Below are 27,624 nucleotides of genomic sequence, written 5' to 3' on the forward strand. Positions count from 1 at the left end.
CATTAATATATCATACAATTATATGTTTTTTTATTGGGGATAATAAGCGGCGGGGTTTTTTTTTATTGTAATGCTTTGGTTTATAATAAATATTATTGCGGTGGGTTTTTTTTTAAATTTTTTAGACACAACCTTTTATCTATCGATAGCCAATTAATACAGTAATTGATTACAATTAATAAATGTCAGTAATATATTTATTATTATTATTATTAATATGGACCAGTTTATAAATAATTAAAACTCTTGTTTATAAAAAGAGTTTACTAAAATGTCTCGAAGAAACATTTATCAAAGAATATATTTTGTCACTTAATATATATTTTATATCATAAACTATTTATTCTTAATGACTAAGTGTAGATATTTAGTTATATGAATATATGTTTTGTAATATGGAATATGTAATAATAATAATATATGATTTTATTTAAATATATATTTGAATTTATGTATGAGTTATACGAGTTAACTAGTCGTTGTAAAGTATCGAGTTGTATATTGAGAAAAAATTATTTATTATTATTAATTTTCGTGGTCTATTCGTTTGCTTTTAAAAAAGGGAAGTGGCTACAAACTAGTTACGGTTTTTGCCAATCGGCTATCACCCAGTCTCGATGAGATTTGTCTCAATTACAATTGCTACATTCATTTATAATTTTAATTATAATTAATAATAATAATAATGAATATATGGATATATAAATATATATATATCGAACATCGGCTGGTCGTATACTTTATAAATAAGATAGATTACATTATTATTATATATTATTAATATGAGATACTAGTCTGCTATTATTGGGCACCATTTATTATTATATTTATATATATTTATGATTATTATCATTTTAAATAAAATGCAAAGTCGTAAAAAATTATTACGCACTGATGGACATGAATTTAATTCTCATGTGCATTAGTTTTGATGCTGGTAAATTTTTTTTTTACGACAGACTTAAAAAATATTTCAATAAAATATATAAGTTGTGTTAAGCTTAAATTATAATATTTATTTTAAATTTATGAATATAAAATAATTAAAATGTGGCGTTTATTTGTTACTTCGATGTAATTTACGAATATTTTTTTTTACTTGTTTAGGGTCAATACAGTGAAATACGACTAGAAAAGATCGTTTTTAGTTCATTTGGTAAAAAAATAATACAACTGTGTATTTTTTACACTAGCGATTATAAAAAAAAAAGAAAAAATAACATAGGAAAATAATACAGTAAAATCTACGGACATATTTAGTATCGCAAGATAATCTGGGCGGATTGGTCAGTGGATAAAATAACCGCATTAAGAAAAAAAAAGTATAACTCTAGATCTTGCTACTATTTAAAATGGTGTTCGATCTTATTTTTAAAATTTATCAATAAAAACATGTGATCTCACGATAAAAAATCCATTCAACGAGCATCCAATAATATTTAAAATACAAATTATCACTCATTATTTTAATCATTCGTTATCGTCGCGGTATAAAATGTGGAAGCCTTTAAAAATATCATGAGCTAGTCTACTAATCAGTACCCTGAACTTGTTTTTCGATTTTTCTCGCGAGCTCGGGACTCATGTGAGGATGAGGAAAGGGAACGACGGGCTTGCGGAGAATCGTCGGCTTGACCTTAACCTGAGGTTTGAAGGAAGACACCTGTTGGCTGCCGCCAGTGAGCCGCATGTCCGCGAACTTTGCGGCAATCATCGGAGTCGAGCGAGGAGGTAGCGGGGAACGTAACGGAACGTTGTCTGATGATATTTCGTTATTGCTTGCAGATCTCACAATATTGTCCTTAATATTACCAGCGTGGTCATTAATCTCGCCGTCGGTGCCCACGAGACTTTTTATCCTGCCAGTGTCCGTTGAGTTGTTGGCATTTGTCCCAGACTTTGTGTTTTTTTTCAGCGTGCACTGGTTCTGCTTCGCGAACCGCTCGGCTGCGGTGCTCATGTCCGGGGACTCGGGTCCATTGCTGGGGGATTTTTCCGAGCCGTTGCGAGTTGGAGGAACAAGAGAATTTTCTTCATCTGAACTGTTCAAGCTGCTGGATGACGCAGACTTTTTGCTGGCATCTTGCGCAGCCAGTGGCAAATCCATTACGAGGTCCGGCGTGTGTTTCTGACGCATCTCGCGGAACTCTTGAGAAGCGCGGAAGTTCTTGGGTGTTGTCGGTGGAACTGGCGGAGTCAATTGTGTCTGAGAGTTTGCTCGCTTCTGCCAGAGCTCTCTGTTTGCTGAAAATGTTGTGGCCTCTTGATTATTATCATCATTTTCATTATTATTATCATTCAATTGTATTGATGGCTGTGTATTATTATCAGTAATAGTTTGTGATTTCCATTGCTTACGACCTGATCCCCGTAATCCACCGGCATTAAATGATGAAATTTGGTTGTCTTGATTCTGATCATCAACGTCATCCAGATTCGCCTGATCGCTCATCGTAGAAAGGGAGTCCAAGAAATCATTAACGCTCTCACTCTCGTCATTAGGCGTGCTCGACTGTAGTTGAAACTGATCCGTGGGATGTATTTTCTCGTTTCCTGGACTCGAGATCATTTTGCTCGGGTTCACTGACGTCTGTTCCTAGAATTCAAAATTAAAGACCATGAGTCACAGTCACTTTAAATTTACAATTAAATATATACATATATTTATTATATTTACTTATTATTTACGACAGTGTTTTAGTTGTAAATTAAATAATAATAATACCAATAATAATAATAATAATAATAATAATAATAAATATTATAATTAAATTATAAGCAAAGAGAACATAATTAAGGAGTAGCAGGAAGCTCTTCGAAACCAATTAAAAAAAATGATTAAATTCTACAGATCATGCTGACATTGATCTTAAATACTTTATTTTAAATAATTTAAATATTAAGACATGCTTGTTACTAATAATGTGTATTAAAAAAAAAAATGATTAATTAAAATCGCAGAAAACTGTTCGCAAAACTGAGCGGGTTCTAATTTATGCGTATGTTATAATAACATGTAATAAAAACAGATATCAAACAACAATAAAAGTGAATATATGAAAGGTAAATATATGTAAATACCTAGTGGATTTATCTCTTAGGGTTGCGGGTGTGGTCGATGATTTAATAATTATTTAACAAAGGTACATTATGTTTAATGAGGATTAGCATGAAATAATGCGAAGAAAATTTAATAGGGGGTCTGGGTTGTGGAGAAGGGGAGTGGTCTGCATAATGACGTGACTTTACTCACCTATACTTTTAGTCAATGACAATCCATTGGCTAAGATGCATCCTTTGGTATTGTTCCCATTGGTAACAACATCATCATCATCATCACCATCACCATCACCTTCATCATCTACAGACTGAGTTTGTTCTACAGGACTCTAGGATTCACAAACCAACTGAACAGTCAATGCGCCACTCTCCCCTCCGTGATTAACAATTAAATCCAAGTGTTAACGTATTAAATAGTAAAACGCAAAACGACATTGACAATTAATAACAAAAAAAAATAAAATAATAATAGTAGTTGTAGTGGTAGTAATAATAAAACTTATGAAACTAGTATTAAATAAAAGTAATAAACAAAATTAGGGTCACACGCACACAGTATAGACACAAATAGAGACACTGAGGTAGCAGTTTTGTCGAACAGTTTTTAGTATTACGTTGAGTAGTTATTCCGTCCAGTTTAAGACAACGGGACCCTCGTGATAGAGGTGTCGGGTGCCAGGTGCTAGCCAATTTAACACCCTGACTAAACATAAATCTGTAAAAATATTCATTTAAAAATACGCCCAACCAATAATAGTAAAGGGTGATCCATGAGCAGTGGCAGCTTGTAGTGACAATCGATATCAAGGCCGATAGATGTTTAGATAATAAATATTATTATTGTAAAACATGCAGAGCACGTGGTCCAGCAAGTCGTTTTTATAAATATATATATATTTTGTTTATAGATTTATAGTTATTTATTTACAAATGTATCGTACAAAATGTGTTATGAGCTAAAATGTACTGTGCTAATCTTTAGAAAATAAATTAATAAACTAGACATCTAGGGTTTAATCACTCCATTCATGGTGTTTAATATTAATAATAGTAGTGGTTATAGTTATAGAAGTTGTGGTAATAGTAAATTGTCATAAAGTAAGAGTGTTTATTATTGAATTTAAAATTCAGTCTTATCGAGTAGGCGTAGGAAGAAGCGGTCAGTCTCATTTATTGTGAGCTACTGATCCGCTTCCATATATATATATGTAGATGTATATCACTGTATATAAGAAGCTATGGCATTGCAAACCACGCGTGTAATAATAAAATATAAGCAGTGCATAATTGTGCAGTCGCATTAATGCATTCTTGGCACGATAAGCCGCAAATTCGCGGCTTTTATTTATTTATTTATTTTATTTGTTCATTATTAATATTATATTTTTTTTTGTTTTAAATCTAGTTTAATATATAATCTATAAAGTATTGATTTAATTTACAGCTTGCGGGAAACGAGTAACATGCACCTTGCGGTCAGCGAGGCTCATGACACGTGATTTAAATAATGTAGTTAATATACATAAATTAAAAAAAAAAACGTAACATTTAAAATAAAATAAAAGAACAACAAATAAAAGTAATAAATAATAAATATTGATGAGTGCTAAACGGTGGTTTCCAATACCTCTCGACTGATGATCGCTTGAGATGACGATATGCAGGCATTTACTGCATTCGCCATCGCGGTTCCTGTTGCCGGCATTACGTTGTTGCCGATCACGGAGGTGTTGTTGGTATTGATTACGTCAGAGTGATGCTGCTGGGATCCACCGGAAGACGATGTTGTTATCACATCCGACGTGTTGACGGTCGGCCACGCGTTCGGATTATTTGTTGGTGCCATCAACGGCGAGTTGTTGCTCGATGGCGCGCTGTCTGCGGAACTCGAAGCTCTCCGTCGCATCGACTCTTCGCTTGATGACTTCAGCAGCTCTTTGTCTCGCTCTTCGTCCCTGGAAAACCATTACATCACTTGTCAGTTAATATTGATAACATCATTTATACATTAATATAAATATACATCCGAGATAATCGAATGAGAGAATAAAAAATATCCAGCAATAAAAAAACAATAAACAGATGATGATTTTAAGTTGAAGAAAATAAAACACTTACTTTATTTTGAGCATGATATATTTGTCAGGAATCAAACCCTCTCTTCCGCCTACGGAGCCGCGCCACCAGTCGTAGCTTACTTGCATATAAAGTGTCAGAGTATCGCCTTTCTTGAAGCTTAATTCACGTTCAGATCTCGCAATAAAATCGAATTGTGCTGTTGCCTCCAAGTTTTCCGACTCTGAAGGATGGCAAAAAATATATTCACGCCATTAAATATTATGTTACACATCAATTGAGTAGAGTACATTGATATGAATAAATATATGAATATATTTACTTACCATCTTCTGATGGATACACTTCAGAGTCCATATCCTCTTGAACCTGATCCGTTGGAGAGTCACCAACGTCACTGCAAAAGAAATTCAATTTATAGAATACACAGTGGCGGTCTTTCAAGTGTCATACATTTGACATTTACTTGGATAAAAACGTATAAATAAAATATTGAAGCTATCAGTTGATTACTTACACGTCGTCGGGCTCTCTGCTGATGTATTTTTCATACTGAATGCCTCCGATGTCATCGGGGAATATTTCTTCGCACAGTGTTATTATATTTTTAATCAGCTCATTAACTTGATTCTGATACTGAACTTGGTCTTTGTCCTCGGGTACTGGTACCAGTGTCGGGCCAAAACATATAGCGAGATTATACGGGTCCATCATGTTTTCATCCGAAAATTCCGAGAGATGATTGAGAAAGGCAAACAGATATCGCATTACTATAACAACTGGCCTCGGTAAGCTCGATATCAGTTGTTTCATTTTCAACACGAACTCATGTTTCGACTCGAGCTGCGCCAGTTCCATTAGATGCTCGAAATAAATAATGGGGAAGAGAGGCTCGCGCAATTCTCTCAAGTAGAGTTTTAATACCCCAGCGACACTGTTAATATCCGAGGCGTCTGTCACGTCAGCGAGTGGATCCTCACCCCGTTCGAACCACTCTCTGAAGTTATTTATCTCGACTTGAGAGCCGGATACTCGAAATATCCCCTGATGATGAAGACCATACAGATTTATTACCCTTATACAACTCTTCATTATTAATGGAATCTCTAAATTTGTGCTCTCGAGATACTCCTCCAGTGAACCGCCAAACAATTTCGGCTGCCCGTTCATCTGCAGTCGTCCGATTCTCTTTCTGCGGGCTTGTTTCTGTTTTGACGTCGTGATAGACGGATTTGGGCTTCCATTAGAGCCATCCTGAAGACTTTGTCTTATGTATTCTTGTTTAGCGTCGAGTCTGGCTATTCGCGATGTCCCAAGCAGGTATTCCCGAAATTTCTGTACAAAAAAAAGTACAAAGATAAAGTAAAAAAAAAAAAATACCGAGTCATTTAAATACTCCGATATCCTATTTATAAAGTCAGTACATAATAAAGAAGAAGAAGAAGAAGAAGAAGGACAAAAAGAAATAAAAATACCGTAAGATAAAATTCTTCGGTTTCCTGCCTGTCGGCGCGTAATTTGATCTGCACAGTCTCAGGTGGCCTGGACGTTGGCATGCAATTTTCACCAAAGTATCGCGAGCAATCATAGTCCTTGGCAGTAAGCATTTCTAAAAGACTGGCCTCAGCTGTTTCTAAGGTCTTCCACACTTCCTCGGACTCGGTTCTCAGTGAGGTTACGCGTTGCTGCAACTGCCCTAATCGTTGTTCCATTTCGGAGTGGAGTATTTTTTGTAGCTCCGGCTCGGGAGTTTCGTCGCCCCGCTGGCACTGGAATTCAAACTTCTTGGGGATCATAAACGCCGCATGATGTGACTCGAGAAAACGCTGTTTGTCTGCACGTGAATCTAAAGCATTAATAGTATTTGTCAGCTGCTCGGCGCTCGTTTGCAACGACCGTTGCCTTCCCTCTTCCGCGCTGCAGTGCATCAACAATGCCCGTGCGATGCAATTGTGAAAGCCAAAGTCCATACACTGCAAATAAAAATACAAGTAAACACAAATACAAATATAAATACTGATGGAACGAGTCAGCACAATCAATGTCAGGGAAAAAAAATTATTTGTATGTAAACGTTGAGGAAATAGAAGCAATGAACTCATCAATTTAACGCACATATTAACCTACGCGCGTGTGTGTGTAAATATTACAGTGTGCACATTATTTGTATTATGTGAATAGAAAACGTGTACTTACATCAATAAGATCCGACAGGTCGTCAACGAAATATTTATGTATCGTTGTATTGGACGCCTCCAGACAAAGAATGTACTCATTTCTAGCCTTGAGTGCTTTGAGTTTAGCCTCCGTGTATTTGTTCTTTCTCTGAAATGAGATATCACCATTGAGAGAGATTTTAATCGTAATAATGATCAAACGAGCCAGCTGTTACTCTAATGAATTGCCCGTCCCTAGATAGCGTAAGATATAACTATACATACTAATTGACTCGGTTAATTTTACTGAGAGTTTGCGCAATCACTTCATGTGTTAGTTATTTATTTATTTAGTTTTTTTAAAAGCTTGAATAAGGCTTTTATAAAGCTGTCAGCAGACAAGTGATAAAAATATCCAACCGATAAATTCTGTCATGTCTTAAAACCCATCGGGTTGAGGATAAGTCATAATGTATGCGGACAGATATGTAATAGTATTAAAGCTACTATCCTTTTTTTTTTTTAAACTCATTCTCACATAACAAGTTTTTTCGGAGCTGGGTATGTACGTGGTTGTTTTATCGCGTTGAGGGAGTTTCACGCGTGCGTTAATCATTCGCCTCCTCCTCCTTCTCATCGTCGTCATCATAATAATTATTATCATCGTCAGGGCATAAGGACCACATGTTTTGACATTAACTCTACTTGGAGAAACTCCCTTCTAAACCACAGTTGTTTATTTTTCATTAACGTTAGGGAGTTAAGAGAAACCGTTGGACGATCGCTTGTACTCAAATCTCCGGACGTCTGCTCAGTGCCTTGTAATGATAATAAAAAAATTTTTCGAGAAAAAGAAACGGCTGGAATACGAGGCGCCTCTTCAGAGTTGTACGTCATGTGGAGTGCTGTATATATGTAGACATGTAACCCTTCAAGCTGGCGCACATCAGCCAGCAAACTGTTGGCTGTGTGGTCATTGGGTCCTCGTGGTGGTTCACTGACAGAGACACAGGGTCTGGGGAGAACCACTGAGCGAGTGAGACAGAGAAGAGGGACTGAGCTAAATAATATATAGGAACATAAGCAGTGGCAAAAAGTGGGCACCGGAACAATTGGCAAACTGGTGACGCAAGTACCTAATTCGGACATCCTGCGGTTGCCCTGAATATTTTCCGTGCCAGATAGCTTTTCTTTTTTTACGATGCTTTTTTTTTTGTACGAACCCCTGGCCTCGTTTTATCTGAATAGAACGAGGCTTGAGATTACTACGACGTAGTAGTCTTTGAAAAAACGCCAGAGCTCACAAATCGTAAGCCGTATAACTGATACTTGAATATATAAAAGAGATTAACCGCTTACTATTGTATGCACCATCACTTTGCTTCAATATTACAGTCCCAGTTTACTCAATAACTGTAATTGTATTGCGTCATACGCCCTCGCAGCCCGATGCGAATTGATAATTCAATGAAATCCCAGGCGCGATCTTAATCTAGGCACTTACTGGAACCCATTAAGTATTTACCGATTGTTACAACTCTCGTGCACGTGACATAGTCGATGTGAACTTGACAAAAGGTTTACTATCCATTGGAATACCATTTTTTTAAATACTACATCAACAAATTTTTTTATGAATGTACACAGAACACTCGAGATAAAATGTACAGTTGCTGGGTAAACGACGTGAAAATTTTTTTGAATCCAATCGATAGTACGTTGCTCGGGGCTTTCGACCTTTTTCCAGTGTCAAGGGCCATCGTGAATACTTCATACATATATATTTATATATATGGTATATATATATTACTATACACTATTCTCTATCGTCAATTCTCTCCCTCGTACAGTCGTCTGCTAGAGCAATCAGTGACCATAAGTGAAGAGACGCGTCGCTGTCAGTCTTGTATTATTTTCGAACAAAAGCTCCTGTCGCTTTTTCCATTTCACTCATTTCTCTTGTTCTCATTGTTAATGGATTCTATTTCTTCGTCTATTTACTCGTACTATATACGTATATATTTAAGAGAATATAAAAAATAGTGAGCATAATTATTACAGGTATACAAACCTTAGTCACTTCCTTCTCAATGAGCTTGTATTTCTTGCTACGTGCAAGCTTCTCTGGCGGTACATTTGTGACTTCAAGTTTGCTGCGCTGCTGCTCGGCAACACGTAATTTAGTCTCTGCCTGTCGTGACTCTGCTTGATAAGCGTGGTAAGTTTTCATTGTGGTATGAAGCTCGTGAAGAACCCTCAAGATCTCTTCATGTGTCTCGTATCCAATTTCCCGACACTTAAATCATTATTAAAATCATAAATTATATCTACACAGTAATAATAATAATGAAATTGTCGATGTGATACATACGCGTCTGTATATACGCTGAACATCTTCGATAACCTGATTAAGTCTTCCCACAAGATGAGTGCTGTATACCTCAGAGAGTGCGGCATGATCACGGCTAAGATTTTTGGTCTCATTGACAAGTTGCTGCCAGCATGCGTAGCTTGAGAACAGTGGCCATTGCTCCCTCCTTGAACAAACACCAACGTGTGAAAACAATTTAGTATGTAAAAGGTAAAGGAAAGTACGCTTATGTATACACGTTTATTATTTATTCAATGTAGCTGCGGGTATTATTCAAGGACCGGTGGGTACAAGTTATTATATAAGTGCAAAAGGAAAAGAAACCTCAAAAGAAGCCGTATTTTATTTGTTATTCGACATAAAATTTAAAAAACCAATTATTTTAGTTGAAATATTACTTTTGCTTCTGCTCCTTGTGTCTCATCTGTATACTTCTAGCCATTTTATCGAGGGATTTGCTGTAATCGAGCTCGAGTTCCGCTCTCCTGCGGAAGAAGTCTTGCAATTCGGCGACCAGGGCCACCTGGGACTCCATTCTCACGTCGAGACATCTCAGCTGCTCGTTCAACTGCAGCCTTATATCTGAAAGAAAACATCAAATAAAATATTATTATTACTAACTTGGCATCAATACGCGAGGTTTATTAATATACCACCCCAGTATATTAAATCATATATAAAATATTTAGCCAAGCGCAATTCAAACATACATACGTCCATTATATACACGATGGACGCTGTTATTATTATTTATTATTGTTATTATTATTATTATTATCGGGTACATTAAATAAAAAGGGGAATATCGAATCTATAGTTGCATTTACCCAACAACGAACTTCCGCTCGGCTAACGGAATAATAATGCGCCGTCAGCCGGCATCAAAAGAGAAGTAGGGGCAACGAACTAAACGGGGAACGCCGTCTGCTGGACTACTGTCTCTTTACTACCTCATTTCATCCACCAACTAACTCTTTCACTGGCTTATTATAGACGACGCACATAAATGTTGTCGATTTTCGACTCCTGAGCTCAATATGTGGGGTCTCACATGTCCAACCGGGAACTACTTTTAAAAGAAACCCATAACTTATATTACTCTTCACACCAACAGAATCACTTCAGGGTCTTCCCCGATGTCTAATAATATAACTCGATTCATCTCTTTTGGGCGCGGTTCTCTTATTATTTTAGCCCGTTTAAATTACACACGTGACTTGAGTTTTTCTCTCCTCAAAGCCCATCTCCATTTCCATATTCATACTCATTATAATTATTTTAAAAAACTTTATTAATTTAATTTAATAAAGACAAAAGAGTTGAATAATATAATGAGTATAATTTTTTACATTGTGTACAACAGGTAATTAAATTTTTTTGTTTCCACTGGGTGCAGTAGAGAACATTAAAATAATATGGTTGAAGCGAGCCGTGAGGTATTGATGCTCGCCGCCCTCACCGAGTTGCCGTGCACATATGTGACGTGCCGGTCTTGAATATATATATACCTATGTACATATATATATGTTTTCTGTCTTGCTTGCACTCACCGGATGCCGGTAAGCTGAGGTAAATATTGCCCGAAAATACAGACACGTGGGGTTGGTGGCTAAAAGTGCTCACGAGACCCGAGGTAGTATAGAAAGAAAGAGAACAGGGAAAAAAAGAAAATGGATATAGGAAGAGAAGGGTCGCGTTTATATATATATGTACATATATACGATGAAAAATGCGACGGAGCCTTTTCGGGAGACCGATCGCAGTAGAAGCTTCAAACAGCTCTCGTTATTTCGCCGTTCGGTGGGATCCCACGTGGAAATCACTTACGATTTTTTTCTTTTATTTTACCACCCTCACCACTACTATCGTCGCCACCCTTGTATTCCGGCACACGCATTCATTCAAACGTCCTTCTCTGCATGTCGGTGCTTTTTTTTTTAGTTGTTTGCTCTCTTTATACACCCACACAGTCTGGAGCATAAAGGCAAAGAAAAATGTGTCATCCACTCCTTCTTATTATTATTATTTTTTTTCTTCATCTTTTTTTCTGGCTTTCAAGAACTCGCTGTAATTACGTCCGCTCGCGAAATCACTCAAAGACTTTTGCAGAAAATAGTGTAGTATAATTTGTTACTTTTTGTTTCCTCTTCTTTTATTTTACTCTTTTATTTTGTCTTAATTCTTAGTTTATTTTTTACCAACATTTCATAAGAAGACATATTTCATCAGCTTGGTCATCCTGATAGGCATGTGTTGGCCATATGTTTAACTTACTTAGTACTTTTGCTATCCCTTTTATTTAACTTGAATTTATTGTCAAGTGGTTTAGCTGCACAATACAATCGGAGCAGACATTTTGCACACAAAGTAAAGAATCAACGACCTGGAGTATAAGTTGGGTATCGATTTCCTTTTCTTTGTCCCAACTTCGACGACAACAACCAACGAACCCATGATTCATCAAGCTTACGTACGGTTAAGTCGAGAGTTTCAGCCAGCAGTCACCCTCACACTTAATCTGGGTAATAAAGGATGAATTTTGTCCGAACTTTTGGGAGGACAAACCCCAGGAGAGATTGCTCTAGACTTTTGTTCTACAAACTTTTAACTTTTTGTGGATTTTTAATCTCGGCAGTGAATAAGTGGCCATCATAGACTCAACTATCATTATCTCAGCAGAACAATGGAGCTAAAATAGAAAGTACAAACAAATACAATAATAAGGCACAAGTTTGAGCAGATAAAAATAAAAAAAAAAATGTAAAAAAAATAAAATCGAATGTCATTGATTTTAAAAGTCTTCTAAACGTGGTCTGGCTGCTCTCATTGTCATTCGGTGCTTGACAATTTGCAATTCCAACTGCCGGATCGATAACGATCTTACGTGATTCATCACTCAGTTCTTTCTACATCTCTGGTGTGCTCTGGTCGGAACTTACAGCAGTTCTCTAAGCTTTATAAACCAGCGTGTTCACCAATGAGATGGTCAAATGCCTTATTCATGATTTTTTTTTCTTCACTCTTATATTTTTTATTTCTTCATCTTCGTCTCACACTAAACTCTACTCCGAAGCGTACATACTACACAGGAATTATATTATTTGATGTTATCGTCAAACATATGGCGACTACTCCTCTCTCTTAGCCCTTATCCTCTTCCCTCCTCATACCCCACCTTTTTTCGTGGATACTCTTCCTTCCATCCACCACGAAATCCTGATAATCCATCCAGACATCGGCTATACGCTTCGTAAATAAACAGTCTGGAAGTTTTTGATGATGGGGATACATAACTACCGAAAAAGAAACGCTTTGAAAGTATAATCTCGCGTTTCCTTGTACTCCATTCAAACAAAATCGTGGAACTCTCAAGTTAATGTAATAAATACACACACATACATGTATATATGTATATAATATATGTCTTATTATACAGTAGCGGAGGCCAATGAAAAGGAATAAAATAAGAATAACTAAAAATAAACTATCAAAAGTAACACAAAATCTTTTGATTGCATAAAAACACAAATATTTCCTCGTTTCATTATTTGTTTCATTTATTATTGTTATTATAAATATTATTATTATTTTTTTTTTTTACACAACCCACTCATTTCCTTCCCAATTGTGTAATTCGTACAAAAATCATCATTATACCAGCGAAAAAAAAAGTATTCCACGGCTGAGTGAATACAAATTAGATACCAAAAAAAATAATAACAATACAATCCAATAAATATATAGATAAATACTTAAGTTATATATATTATAAACAGGCATTATACCTTTAGTCCAAGCCTCCCTTTCTTGTCTACCGGATGACAGTTTAAACATCTCTCGGTTGTCTTGGCTAATCTTTGTTTCCAATCACGATTCAACGTCGTACATTCGTACATTCGTCCGTGGTACCGTCTACCGTCTTATATTAACTTACCAAACCGATCACTACTGTCGTCACTGGCATATAATACACACCAACGAGTTCCTGTCTACGTCGTTTGTCTTATTCTCACAAAATACAAACCACGTAACGTCACCTCCTCGCCGTATGTATTTTAGATTTTTCCCTTCGCTTTACCTTGGACTTGTCAACTAAACCATTTACCGTCAGCTCAACTCAACTCGACTTCACTTTCATCATTATCATCATTATCGTTATATTATGTTATTATAATATATATATTTAATATGCACTGACAGAAATGTCGTTTAAAGTTAAACTAACGTCTCATGCTCAACACTATTACATATTACCCGACGTAGCTTCTCTGCCAATTTCTTAAGACCTCGTCTTTCGCTATATTACGCCTCTGCGTCGCATTTCCGTCTCACACGTACTTTATGCAAATATATATATATATATACGTCAAGTCTGCCGCCAAAAAAAGCTTGACATTCACAAAAACTTTATTGTGAACAGAATATCTGCTCCGAATTTGAATTAAGCGAAAAAATTCGTAGTCTAGCTCCAATTAGTTCGCGATATTAAGGACAATATTGAAATGATTTAGCGAAAACCCGCATGATATTGAAATATATCGACACTGATGAGCACTTGAGACGGTAAATATGATAAATCTTGAGCTTGTTTACAGTATTTAATTTATATTTATTTGTTCCGTTGAACCGTGAGAGAAAGAAATAACTTTTATTTAAAATATGCCTTAACACATTTGTTATACATATATATTTATATACAAGTATTTTCCACTCTCCACCTGTGCACTCTGCAATATAATACACACTTACAAAATGTACTCAGTCTTATTTACTCTCAACTCGTTACACTCGTATATATATATTATATATCAGCAAACTGTCCTGTGTATTTACACATATATACTCTCACACAAATACATAAATAACACTGACGGTTTGCGAGAAAGGCGATTAACAAGCTCAAGAGAACGGTGAAAAACACCGTGTATTGAGAACTCAGACGTAAAACAATCTTATATATATATATATGTATATATATCTAAGAGGATCATTCGAGTTTCTCACGTCAAGAGATTTCGTATTGACTTTTTAAACCGAATGTCTGTTGCTATCGACACGAATTTCGGAGCATTAATTTTATTTAATAGTTTAAATTGTTGTTATTTTTGAATGATGAGTTAAATATTATTATTTATATTTTGATTTGTTCGCGGAAATCGAACTAAGCGACGCGACTTGCGAGAGTTGACTGACGTTTATAAGAATAAGAGGCAAGAGGCCGTTCCTCGATGAGAATTAACCGCAATTACCGGACTCAAATGTGTATACACAGCTACTTACATACTTAATATGTGTACATACATGTGTATATATATGTATTTATATACATATGTTGAGTACAAGTAAACTAATGTAATGTATAATGCAGAGAAAGAGAATATGAGGAAAGGAAAGACGAAGAAATATATATTTTTTTGAGATATATAATAAGCTAATGGACTAATGTATGTAGTCTGAGTGTAGATTTAAAATTTGCGAGCAATAGAGTATAGCAGTACAAGGCTTTAAACGATAGCGATTGAGAAATAGTGAACGACTCGACAGATCAACTTTTTCGTTACGATAATAGACTTATAATAAATGTAGACACGATACGGTTCAAGACGTTTGAAATAAACTTGGAAATGTACGGCAATAAATTTGAATAAAAAAAAAATTAATGGTATTTTACAGTGAAAAGATAAAATATTTCATTATTTTATTTTTAAAAAGTCAAAGACACCTGGAGTGAAGAAAATAAAATGACAAAGTCGTTAAATTTTTATTGGGTATATTTAAGTGAATGAAAGTTTTTGATAGTAAATTCATAGACATGAAAATTAAATATTAATGGTTTGAGTTACAAAAGCTTATGTTTGTTGGTAGAGTAAAGTTTAAGCCAAACAATTTAATAGCTCAGTGAATTCACAAAGACATAAAGACTGTTATTTATTAAGCCTTGATATATATATTTTGTAGCTTTCAATTAATATCAAAGGGACTAATCACTTTACTGTAACTAATAATTTTCGCCTGATTTATTAAAAGCCATACATTTAATAACAACGAGCAAGTCGCACATGTAAATTATCGGATTATTTATATATCACAATGAATAAATTGTCATATAAATTAGAAATTATAAAAAGTCTTTAATCCGCTAATCGTATTTTATCTTATAAATACAATATATCATTTTATTTTTATAATCCCAGTAATTTATGACCGGTTATTTACTGTCTTTATTTTATTTTATATTTTTCTCCAACTCCAAAGGGCCTTAAAATGCTTTTTGGTGGTATATTTATAGCTCTAAGCAAATATATGTGACCTTGCTCTCCGTGTGACTGAATTGACGACTTAAGTGAGACAAATAAATGTAATGGCCCTGGTTAATGGTAAGTATGAAATTAGGTGAGAGGCGTCATCGATGATTTAATAATAAAAATAATAAACTCGACAGTTGTTTTTAATTTGGTCACTAGGAAGACATTGTCATCCGAAAGGTAATTTATGCGGGCTATAATTAATATATGTCGATATCGATATTAGTAATAAAGGTTTTGGTTGATATGAGCGGATGGCTGTCAGAAGAGGCGCGATAATTTTAATCAGATCGATACGAATGGCTGGAGACGAGTGGATTTTGAGATACAATGTTTCGATATACTACTACGTATAATGTACATTTACAGGGAGGAGTAATTGGTGATTGTGGCGCACCTAAATTATGTACAATGAAATGTGTAGTGTACTAGAGAATGGGAATTAAATACGGGAGAGGCAGCTGGAAGAGCTGAGCGTAATAAAGTTTGTTATAGTTATGCAATATATATATATATATATATTGGTGCACCAGTGTACCAGTAACTAGCTAGTAAGCTAGACCATCAGCGAGAATATAAATAGATATATATTCGATCGAGAGAAATAAAAAGACAAGAGAGGGCGTCAGATTGATATGCAACAGCATTTCTCGATCGACTTCCTTCCTGTTTGAATAATCAAGAGGAAAAAAAAATTTTAAACGCTCTGTACTGTGTACTCTCACCACTCGGCGTGTACATTGCACACCACTCGATATCACACCACGCCTTCGGCGTTCGGCGACTCGCGGCGCGAACCTCCGAGTCGCTAAATTAATTCGATTGTGCCGGATCGATCTGGCGAGGGAACATACACAAAAAAGTCTACCCGGAGAAAATACTTGTCATGAATAAAAATAAAAATAAAATTCGCCAATTTATTCCTACACAAATTATACCGTGTGGTGTGCAGTCTCGTCTGGAGTGTGTATAATTAAAGCAATTAAAAAAAATATATAAATTAAAAGACCGCGAGCACACACGAATTAATTTATCCTTGATATATAATAGTAATAAACGGATACTTTTATCCTCGATGTCTGGGTCTGGGATGCTGCGAAATAAGAAAGTATACTATTAATCAAGACTGAGAGGTTTGTACGTTATCGGCTTTCGGACTCATCAAATTCTCCCTTGGATAAAATAACGGGACAAACGAAATCCCGCTCGTTATTTCAGGCTTTCAGCCTGATCAAATATCATGCACGTCCGCGTATGGCTTAGCTATATATATATATATATTTGAGAGAGTATTATACCATAGACTAACTCATCAGCTTCTCGCTGGACCCATCCACCGAGATTCGATTTTAATTTAATAGCCGATAAGCTCCGGTCCCTCTACTATATATAATGATGCCATTAATTTTAATAGCTAATTTACTGTTTCAAATGAAATTATCCTGCGTAGGAAAGATTAACGTTAATGTAATATTATCTCTTATGACATTTATTAGCAACGCAATTGTTATTTATAATCAACTAATTGACGGCCTCCTCGCACTACAATGGAAACTCAGTCGTTTTTTAATTTAATTTTTTTTCATTTTACGGTAAAGTGCCCATGCATGATGACCAGTTAAGCGAATTTAGTAACTTAAACCCACACATTACGTGTCTTGTCTTTCTACAAAACATGCGACACTATTTTACGTCTGTTATTAGGGTAAACACCGTAATCATTCGGATTAATCCTATTGTAAATGTGTCAAGTACGTAAAATTATCATAAAACTAATTAAGTAAAAAATTTTATGGTCTTTTATCTTTGGAGTAACTTTCTAATAAATAGCAGCCTATAAAAGTTATCAAAAAAATATCCCATTGATATTTTCTCATCAAACCCTCGACTAGCTGTTGACTCATCTATACACAAGTCTATATAACTCTTTATATATACATATATACAAATGTAAATATATGTGTATGTGTGTGTGTAAATGAACATATATACAAACGTTCAATTTACGGCTTCCTGCGTTTAATACAACGCGCACATCGCTCGCACAGAGAGTTTCACTCCCAACACGCGACCACTCGTATTGGGTCCCCCATATATATATAATCCTTACGATCGAAACCGGCGAAAGATTCTGTAAAGTATGTAAATATGTAGTAGTATGTGTTATTCCCTTGATTGCCCGGGTTTTCCTTTACTGCAGACAACTACAACTCTTGTCTCAACTTTTTATTTTTTAATCTTTATTACGAGCGCGCAGCATCTCTAAGTAAAGAGAAATCCATCAGCATGACAGATATATTTATACGTTTTCTTAATTACAGAAACATGAGTTTTTAAGTAATGGGTAATTATATAAATATTTATGTGCAGTATAAATATATAAATATAAACTACCTGGAAATACATCTTTGGTGTCAGGGCTGGATGGATGGATCCATCCGTTTCTCTGCTGAATAATACACTGGAACATGATGATTTTATTCACTCGCACAAGCAAATATCGATTGGAATTTCAAATTATTTTTTTCCCGGGTGTTGAAGATGAACACTTTATTTCGTTAATTATTATTATAATTATAATTACTATGAATATTAAGTGATGTTTTTCTAATACAAATTCACCAGTCACATGTTCGCGGCAAGGTCAAGCGGAATAGATATGGAATGAAAGAGGGAAGTAACGAGCACTCGGGTAATCTTGGTCGTTCAAGTGTCTGCTCGCCGGTCATCGGGTCATCTTTAACACAACTTTTATTTCCACAACACGATTAACAAGGCTGTGATGAGCTGATCTCAGTGCCGAGTTAATCATCCCCTGAGTTTACTCCGCGGCGAATCATCTGATTCAAACAACGAAAACAACTCCCACACTTTTTTATTCTCGTAAGCTCGACGCAATATCCGCTAAGGTACGTATTAATAAATATAACTTAATACTGGGCGTTATATATATGTTATGTGGGATAAATAAAAGTAGTATCGGTGTACAAAGTATGTATGAAACACAGGTTTAATTTGTCGACGGCTCTGTATGGTTCTAACACGATTCTCGGCTCCTTACTCCTTACTCGGAGGGTGTGCACGGGCTGCTGCCTCGGCCGGCTGGGATCGAACTAGATGGCTGGCTGGTCGCCAAGCAACCAGATTTACCATCTCTCTCATCGAAACTACAACCTTCTTTGTTCAACAGCAACATCAACGCTCCATGAGCAGCAGCAGTACCACCAGCAGCAGCAGCTCAACGTCTCCTCCACTCGTTTCCCTCGGATGCTGCGCCGATGCTCCTACTCTTCTCTTCCGGATTATAAACTCACTACTAGTCGAATAAAAAAGAAGTGGGAGTAAAAGTATAAGCTTCTATACTACTACTACTACTACTGCTACTCCCCTGTATCACTTTTTCTCCAGCAGCAGCGGCAGCAGATTATCCACAAAGCCACTATGAGATTTTATTCTGATAACACTTGACGAATTGAGAATTAGCAGGAATGTTTACACAAGCTGGAGGCTTTAAACGTTGCTGAGCAACTCACAAACCATATTAGACTCTGTGTCTGAACTGTTATTATATATAATGTATGAAAAATTAACTGGGAAACGCACATCCACGGGGAAGAGGCTTCTGAACTCAACTGACCAAGCAGCAGAGAACTAAACCAACTTCCCCCTGGTAGTTGTGTAGTTATAGTATGTATATATATATATAATAGTTGTATAGCAATAATGTGGGAAGTAAAGAAGGGGTCATAAAAGAGAGAACGACGATACGATTTATTAAGGTTGCGATGCGAGGAGAGTAACCAGAGGGAGGAGGAGATACTGATAACCTGATGGTAGGATCCAGAGAGAGATAACAAAAGTTGTTGGAGAAGAAGGTGCACGCGATTTGCAGGCAAACGACCGCCGCCACGGGGGTGTTGTAGCTGTGGGTAGGTGGTAGGGAGAGGACAATGCGATGGGTTTTTGCGCGGAGAGAAAGGTAACCAGGAGGTAAGAGCGACAGGTATAGCCGAGATAGAGGTAGAGGTAGAGCTAGAGGTAGAGCTAGAGATAGATAGAGGGGAATTGATGTAAACTATATCTAGTTTCTTCATTTTCTCTCAAATATATTTTATAATACATCTTACTCTCTTTTTCATACTCGGCATCTGTCTCTATTTCTCCAGTCAGTCAGCGGTATCGTGCTCCCGCGAGGTTCAACCCTCCAAGCGTGACCGTGACTGTGACTCGAAAGCGCACACGTGAAAGACCAAGCCAGTGTCGATGAAATCACCAACACACCTCGCTGTTTAATGTTGGCTCCAATCCACTCTACCCGCTTTACTTGTGGATGATGCTTACTCACAAGATGGATGCCCGTGTTTTTGTTTGTATACGCAACTACATGTGTGTTGTTGTGTGCAAACGTGTTGTGTTGCCACGCCATTGAATCACTGGCTGTCACGCAACCCTCGGCCTTTTGCTCCTCACTAATTTTGTCAACCAGCTACACAACAGCTTCATGTCCACTGTATTAATACCAACTCTCTCTGCTCTCTTTATTTGTTTATGGACGTAAATACTGATTTGTCCTGGCCAATAATAATAAATAATGTCCTGTCGAATTGATCTGTATCGAATTTCATTACTTAACATGTATAGGGACGAACTAGTCCTTGAACTATTTCGAATGACGTAGTTTGACAGGTTATTTATTGCTATCATGATAGTACACTGGGTTTATTTATTTTCGCAGTTACTGTTATACAGGACCAAAGAGTTAGAGCTAGAGTTGATTGATTTAAGAGCACGAGGTTGCTGAATAGAACATCCAAGGTGAGTGATGATTGCGGGTAATTCTCCTCGTTTCTGGATGCTCGATCAAGCAAAATATCTGCGGTGAAATAGCCACAAGCGTGAGGACGAGACAGAGGCGACAGTATTATTATTTTAGATCCTTGGGTGGGTGGACGATGAAGACTGTAATCGAGCGTGGGATTGCCATGCAGACTCACCAGTTTTCATTGGGTAAACTGAACTCCATTTTTAAATCCCCAGGGGATACACTGTAGCCTGTAGGATAACGGACAAAAAATACCTGATACACCTTTATGGAAAAATTTATGCAAGTCCTTTCTTGCAAATAGTTCCTCCAGTGATTGTTTATTCATGCGCTGAAGCTAAATGAAAAGTTAAAGGAGCGTGGGTACGCATATTGCTTTTACATTTCCAACTCATTTCCAAGTTTTTACGTCCGATAATTTATTATTTTATTTTTCATGGTTTATCTTGCCTTTATATTTTTATTTTTCCCAGGTTTTCTGTGAGAAAGTCCAGAACTCTGTAGAGTCAATGGGCATAGATAATGGGGGTAAGTCTGCAGCAACACCGACGAGATAAAAGATGAGTCAAGTTGTCGTCTGGAAACGTAAGCTCCGGGGGTTAAGTCATATAGATATAGATATTTATATTTATATTTACATATACTTATACATTTTATGTAGACGGAGAAAACTTAGACAGATTTTTATTTTTACTATTTACTAAGACAACTCTGTCACCCAAAATGAAACAACACGAGTGACTGCTATTTCCGGCGCGGAATTTCCGGACGCCCTCACTCGCTTCTCGAACTTCTTCTGCTTCTATACATACACTATTTTACTTCTTCTTCTTCTTCTACGTCTCCTTTATACTGACAAAACGCTAACGAGTGTACATAGGCTAGAGATAACTGTGAGTCAGCTACCTCAAGAGAAATAATTACGAAAACGAGAAAAAAAACATAACCAAGGGAAAAATTTTAACTGAGGTATAATAACTATTTTTTTTTATCTGCTTCAGTTTGTTTTTCAGCGTCTCCGTGAGAAAGTGGCGCTCCGTTTTTATGTATAATTGTATCATCTGCCATGCGTTTTAATTAGTAACGCGATGCCTTTGAGATCAATTACATACATCAGAGTCATGTGAATCTCACGCTTATTTTTTTTCTCATCTATCGTATATAATAACTATTATTACTACTATTACTGTAATACGGAGCAAGATAATATAAACAAACGTGTATATTAATAATATTATAAATTTAATTCACTGGCAGCGCACTTCCTCGTAAATCTTTAGATTTTTTCTCTAATTCGAGTAAAGCCGGGAGATGGAAGTTGGGAGTTCGTTGACGCCTCGAATGAACGCAAAAGGGAATCTTAGATACCGCAAGTATAATTGGAGCGAGTCGATAATCGCTATTGTTTAGTTTCACTCTTTGTTCTTTTACGACCGAAAATAAATAGAAAAGAAATAATGGCCGGGGGTTGATCTTAATAGTAAAGTCTTAATAAAATGACGGAAAGTTTTTTTACTTAATAAAAAAAAACTACTATCATTATTATTGTTTTTTTTTTTTTTAAATTAACACACGATTCTTATGACTTGACTTTCGCTATCGTTTAATTTTATTTAAGGCTTTTCGAGATGACATTACAACACATTCTATACCATTCTCTCACGTTCTAGGACAATGATCTTATTAACGGCAAGTTGAGAGCACTGTGAGCACGTGTGCACAATATGTACGTGTGTCTTTGTGTGCATGTGTAAAAGTAAGGTGAGAGAATGTGCACGTGGCCAAGTGTCAGGTATAAGGACAGCTGTAAGCCTCCTCGACCCTCCGGACTCTGAAGGTCTTCCTCTCTATCTTGAATCCTCTCTATTATTTATTTATATATATATATATATACCTATTGTATATATAGATAGATGCTGGGTCCATCGTAACGACCAAAAGACCGTCGAATAGCGAAGCCACGCGGAATCTTTTATTCTTTCCGTTACCTCGGGCTTCGGACAAACTGGAGGATAAACCAGCAAAATAAAAATCATATGAAATGAAAATAAAAATAACAAGTTAAAGTTAAAGTTAAATTAAAAAAGAAAAAAATATTTTTCCAAGCTGTTTGTGTAACCATCAAAAGAAATTCTTACAAACGCCAGGAGGGTAAAAGCGATAAGCTTATCGGCGTGTGTCGGCGTATTTTAATCGTCAAAGGGAAGTAAAATGCCGAGAATGAGAATATAAAGACAATGTGATATCAGTTGAGTTATAATGAATAATATATAAGAAGAAAAAGGAACAAGAATATGCATAAATCCCGTGGAATAAAGAGTAAGTTTAAGTAATAAAGAAAGTATTTCTACTCTCCTGACTTAAGAGAGGCGGAGTTGCGCTGGTTAGGTTTTGCGATAACTCCCCGCGAAGAATTTAAGTATTAAGGATAAGGGGAGCGAGAATTTACCGCAGCTAAACGGGTAAAATGTATATGCTGTATATATGTATAAGAACACAACTTATGAGGGGGATATTGAATACATATAAAGTGGAGGCAGAAAATAAAGGAGAGATTTTAGTTTATGTGCGATTTTACGAGCGTCCAAGGAGCTCCGATATTACGAGTAATGCGGAGACTGCGTGTCAGGCATGTGAACTCAAGAGAACAACTAGATGACTATATATGTAGTAAACTACTTTTAGTAATGTACATACATATATGTGGTACAACGACACTGTCTCGCGCGATCGATAGGATCCATGGGTTCATTCTCCCTCGTTCGCTCACCCACTCGGTCTTTCTTTTTTAGTGTGTCTCCATAAGCACCGAGCAGGCGCGCAACTTCCTCACTATCACATCATTCTGCTGCGTATAACCAACGTACATATGTACATTATATGTGTAATGATGTTGACAACGATAGCTATACCGGAAGAATGTTTAACGTTATCCAAAACCGCAATGTATAAACAATTTGATATAACGCAAACTTAGATGACCTACTGGCTGTGTGGTTTATCGCTTGTTATTGTTATTATTATTATGCATTTAAAAGAGTTTAGTTTTTTAGCACACGAGTTGGTGTGATAGTTTTACGCCAAACTCGATGTATGAAGAATTATGGGCGTCGTAAAAATCTTCCATATGGGGTCAGTGATCTAGGGGCAATAAAAAGAAACATTGAGACCCCCAGTGGGACGTCCGTCGACGGTGTAGATTTCCCTCTACTCTACACACACTAAAAGTATAATAAAATTTAGCGTTTTATAAATAATTACATGCCGATTATTATTGTAATGGCTATAAATAGGGCGATGAGTGAATATATATATAAATTATGAATAACTGAAAGTTGCGTAAGTGTCTAGACACTTGAATATTAAGATTCAGGAAATGATACATCGCGGTAGTAAATGGGGAGTTAATTTACCCAAAAACGCGTTCTTAAAATGATTAAATCACCCTCAGGAGTTTGGGTACAAGTAGAAGGAGCTGGTGAGCCCTCAGATCATTCCAATTACACTTTGTACACGCCTTCGTGCATTGTAATAACGACATTAACACCCCCTTATCTCCCCGCGGCCCGGGTTAAATTGCCGTCAAGGGTTCTTGTCTGCAACCCCAAGAGCCCGAGCGCATCATCTTGCTATTGCTATATCTCGGGTCTGGTGATGTTAACTCGCAGTAACAGAGGATTCAAATTGTCCTGAGACTCACAACTACACGGTGAGTGGTTCTCGTCGACCAGCGGGCCAATTACTTTACCGCCATGAATATCTCAAGGCTGTAATGCTCTTCCATGCGTAACCTTTGTCTCTCCCATCCTCTCTCTTGCATTAAACGTTTCTCTCAACTCTGCTCGATCTGATGCATTAACGCCGGCATTCCATCCCAGATCCACCCGTTGAAATTTCATACATATACAATACACCGGATAGTGTAACAGCTCAAAGTGCTTCATAACTTATCGACCGGTGTATTAAATTGTATGTATGTATATATATATTTTTTTATACTTTATCTCTCATACCATATTACATTTCTTCACACTTGTTACTTAGTATTCCGGGTTGAATTGTGACCCGACCATCCTCCTGATCAAAGGATTATGTATAAATTATATTATACACGTTTCTATATACATTTAACTGTTTCTTTCCCTCTCACTCTCTTACTGTTGTCTCTTGTCTCTTATTGTGCTGATGATGTGCAACGCATTCGTTATTTTATGCCGCGGAATTCTATTTTTAGGAACAAGAATCGCCGAGACGAGTGATAGAAAGAAACATTTTTAGAGGCCTCGGGCCAAGTTCATGACTGTTGAGATCTTTACTCGGTACTTCTCTTCGAATATTCACGTACATAAAACGTGTATACAAATACATCTACACGCTTAAATAATTAAATGTTGATAAATATTTTCGGTAATTAAATATATTGATCGGTCTGAATAAATGGATGGAGAAATGAATAGTAAAATTTTGTGATATTAAACGAGGCAGTCGCTGTCACTTATCTTGGCACATTGGAATATCCGCTGGGAAAAACGACCAATGAATATTTTATTCCAGCAGACTTTCACTTCACTTCAGGGACTGACTTTAATATACCTGGAACTTGGATCCCTTTTGATTTTGATTTCATCACATCACGTCAAATAGCTATTAGTGTTTAACATCTGCTGTTTCAACTCCACTTTTTCCTTCTTGTTTTGGTGCACCTCCATTTTATAATCTCAGAATAAAAAACAAAATAAATATATGCATATACATATGAGATCGCTTAAGGAATGAATCTTTGGTAACTTGCCAGTATATTAAATGACCCTCGACAAATAAATTGCACCTGCTATTTTTCTACCAATAGCATTTTATTTAACTTGCCGCTCCATATATATGTATATATATATATATTTAATACTCCAGAAATGGAAGCAGACTTTATGAATAAAAATTTATAACTATACATAATTTAAAACTACTGATAGTATAAATTATATTTAAAAATAAAACTTGTAAAATATTCAGCATTTGAATATAAACGAGAACAAGTTTTATACTTATTCATTATTATAAAAATAAATTACTGTTGATATAGACTGATACATATAATTTTAATCAATGAAAAAGTTTAACCACGATAAAAAAAAACCCAGTGTGAAAAATATTCCCACGCGATATATATAATATATATGCAACGTAATAATAACAAGACAAGTGAGTTTATATCGCGTATAATATAAATAAAATACTCACAGGACAATCCATCGCGAATAAATAAATATACTCGAGGGGAATATCAGTGTAATCACAGGCAATTTTTTTATACTCATACATAATTTAATGGAGAGATTGACCCACCGAAATTGACATAATGCCTCTACTTAAACGCACGCAATCATTTTTATGACTAATAAATAAATATATAACAACAATAATAATAAATATTTATTTAAATAAATAACTCACTGTTGAAGACAAGCAATTTCCTGGTGGACCCAAGTCTCTTTATCGGAGATTTTATTCCATCTGTCTCGTGTTCTTCATCCATTCTTATTCCGGTTTGCGATTGCTATTGTTATTGTTCGAGATGTTTTCGTTCGTCCCGGAGTGTATCCACTTCACAACCACGTGATAAGTTGGCGAAAATTTTCTAATCACCTCCGCACTTTCTTTCGGCACAACACCTTATTTATTTATCTGGATATTTTTAAATATTTCACTTCAGTTCGTATCTCCGCGTATTTTCCTCAGCATGCCCCTACATAAGGAGCGAGAACCGGTTTCCGAGCACATCGGAATCCGTTTTAAAATCGACGATTGGCACGATTATCGCCGCTGAATTGTTCCTCGTATAAATACTGAGGGAAATATTACAACTGCTGGTGAGATCGCGGTTACCCGGCAGATCTCAATCGAAATAAACTTTTGTTTCTTCGGAGCGGATTTATGAAGAGCGAAGAAAATTACAGACTGTGTTGGTACGTAATTGTATGTACGTTCATTTTAATTATCAACTCTGGAGCGAGAGCGCGCGAAAGGACTCAGTGCGGACACATGATGGGTCCAGCTGATGGCTGCACTTGAAGACGCGACAGTCACTGAAACGATATGTATGTAATGTAATTATATGAGTATTTTTAGTAAATAATATTTAAATTTTATATATGTATGTAATTTTTAACTACCAGGAGACAGTAACGGAGTCGCGGTGTAACTTGGAGTGGCAGTGAAAGAGACCACCGCTGGTTCTAAGGTCTTTACTTACTGATGCTAGCCGGAGGTCAGAGAGGGAGAAACACAAAGATATTCTTAGAGCCCAAGCGTGGTAATATTAATTCAACATTGGGGGGCCCACCGCCATTGGCGTCCTTCGAGTTGCCTAGCAACTTTGCTCCCTGTAGTAATTTTATCGGTAGCGGGATTCGAAAGTTGATGAAACTTGCCGCGACATCTGTCAGGTTGACGGGATAACTTTTTGGCTTGGCCATCGGATGATCAAATTGCTGATGCGCGTTATCGACGTCTGCTAGACTAGACCCTACGACGATGCTGCCAACTAGTGGGTCTTCGTCGAAGCGCTAGTTGGCTCACCAGAGAGAAGACATCTTGGAATTTTGGGGAGTTTTTTTTCGTAGTAAAGTTACTAGACGTGATTATTGTGTAGCAGCATTGATTTTAAAATGGAAACTTGAATTATTCATAAAGTAGATCAGTGGATTTTCTAATAGATTTTCTATGGATTTTCTATCCCTGGTGGAAATTTTTCGGACTTTTCTCTGAAAAACTCAATTCTGAAGTTCTAAAGACTTTTTCAAAGTTCTAAAGACATTTTCAGAGTTATTCTGAGAA

At 36.3% G+C, this 27,624-nt stretch overlaps 1 protein-coding gene across 5 annotated transcripts; it reads right to left on the reverse strand.

The window, feature by feature from the left end:
- Positions 1-8: 8 nt before the first annotated feature.
- LOC130676648 (SLIT-ROBO Rho GTPase-activating protein 1-like) lies at positions 9-27,114 on the reverse strand. 5 transcript variants are annotated; one of them, XM_057483013.1, is made up of 13 exons: positions 26,961-27,114; positions 26,242-26,873; positions 10,062-10,245; positions 9,664-9,829; positions 9,364-9,588; positions 7,333-7,461; positions 6,612-7,109; positions 5,654-6,471; positions 5,463-5,533; positions 5,179-5,359; positions 4,688-5,015; positions 2,359-2,596; positions 9-2,244 (listed from the first exon to the last, which is right to left on the reverse strand). In XM_057483013.1, exons 2-13 carry the CDS (start codon positions 26,321-26,323, stop codon positions 1,532-1,534), a joined length of 3,633 nt encoding a protein of 1,210 aa, XP_057338996.1. In that variant the 5' UTR covers positions 26,324-26,873; positions 26,961-27,114; the 3' UTR covers positions 9-1,531. The 5 variants fall into 5 exon arrangements, with proteins under 5 accessions (XP_057338996.1, XP_057338992.1, XP_057338993.1 ...); XM_057483009.1 differs by having other exon boundaries at positions 9-2,596; XM_057483010.1 differs by lacking the exon at positions 26,961-27,114 and having other exon boundaries at positions 9-2,596; positions 26,242-26,920.
- Positions 27,115-27,624: the final 510 nt, after the last annotated feature.

This window comes from Microplitis mediator, chromosome 10 (genome assembly GCF_029852145.1).
Source record: "Microplitis mediator isolate UGA2020A chromosome 10, iyMicMedi2.1, whole genome shotgun sequence".
NCBI classification, from domain to species: Eukaryota; Metazoa; Arthropoda; class Insecta; order Hymenoptera; family Braconidae; genus Microplitis; species Microplitis mediator.

Coding starts and splice junctions, on each gene's coding strand:
- LOC130676648 (XM_057483009.1), bottom strand. CDS start 26,323: ATGGATGAAGAACACGAGACAGATGGAATAAAATCTCCGATAAAGAGA. Junction 5,534..5,653: donor AGCAGAGAGCCCGACGACGT/GTAAGTAATCAA, acceptor TTTCTTTTGCAG/TGACGTTGGTGACTCTCCAA. Junction 5,016..5,178: donor TATATCATGCTCAAAATAAA/GTAAGTGTTTTA, acceptor ATGGTTTTCCAG/GGACGAAGAGCGAGACAAAG.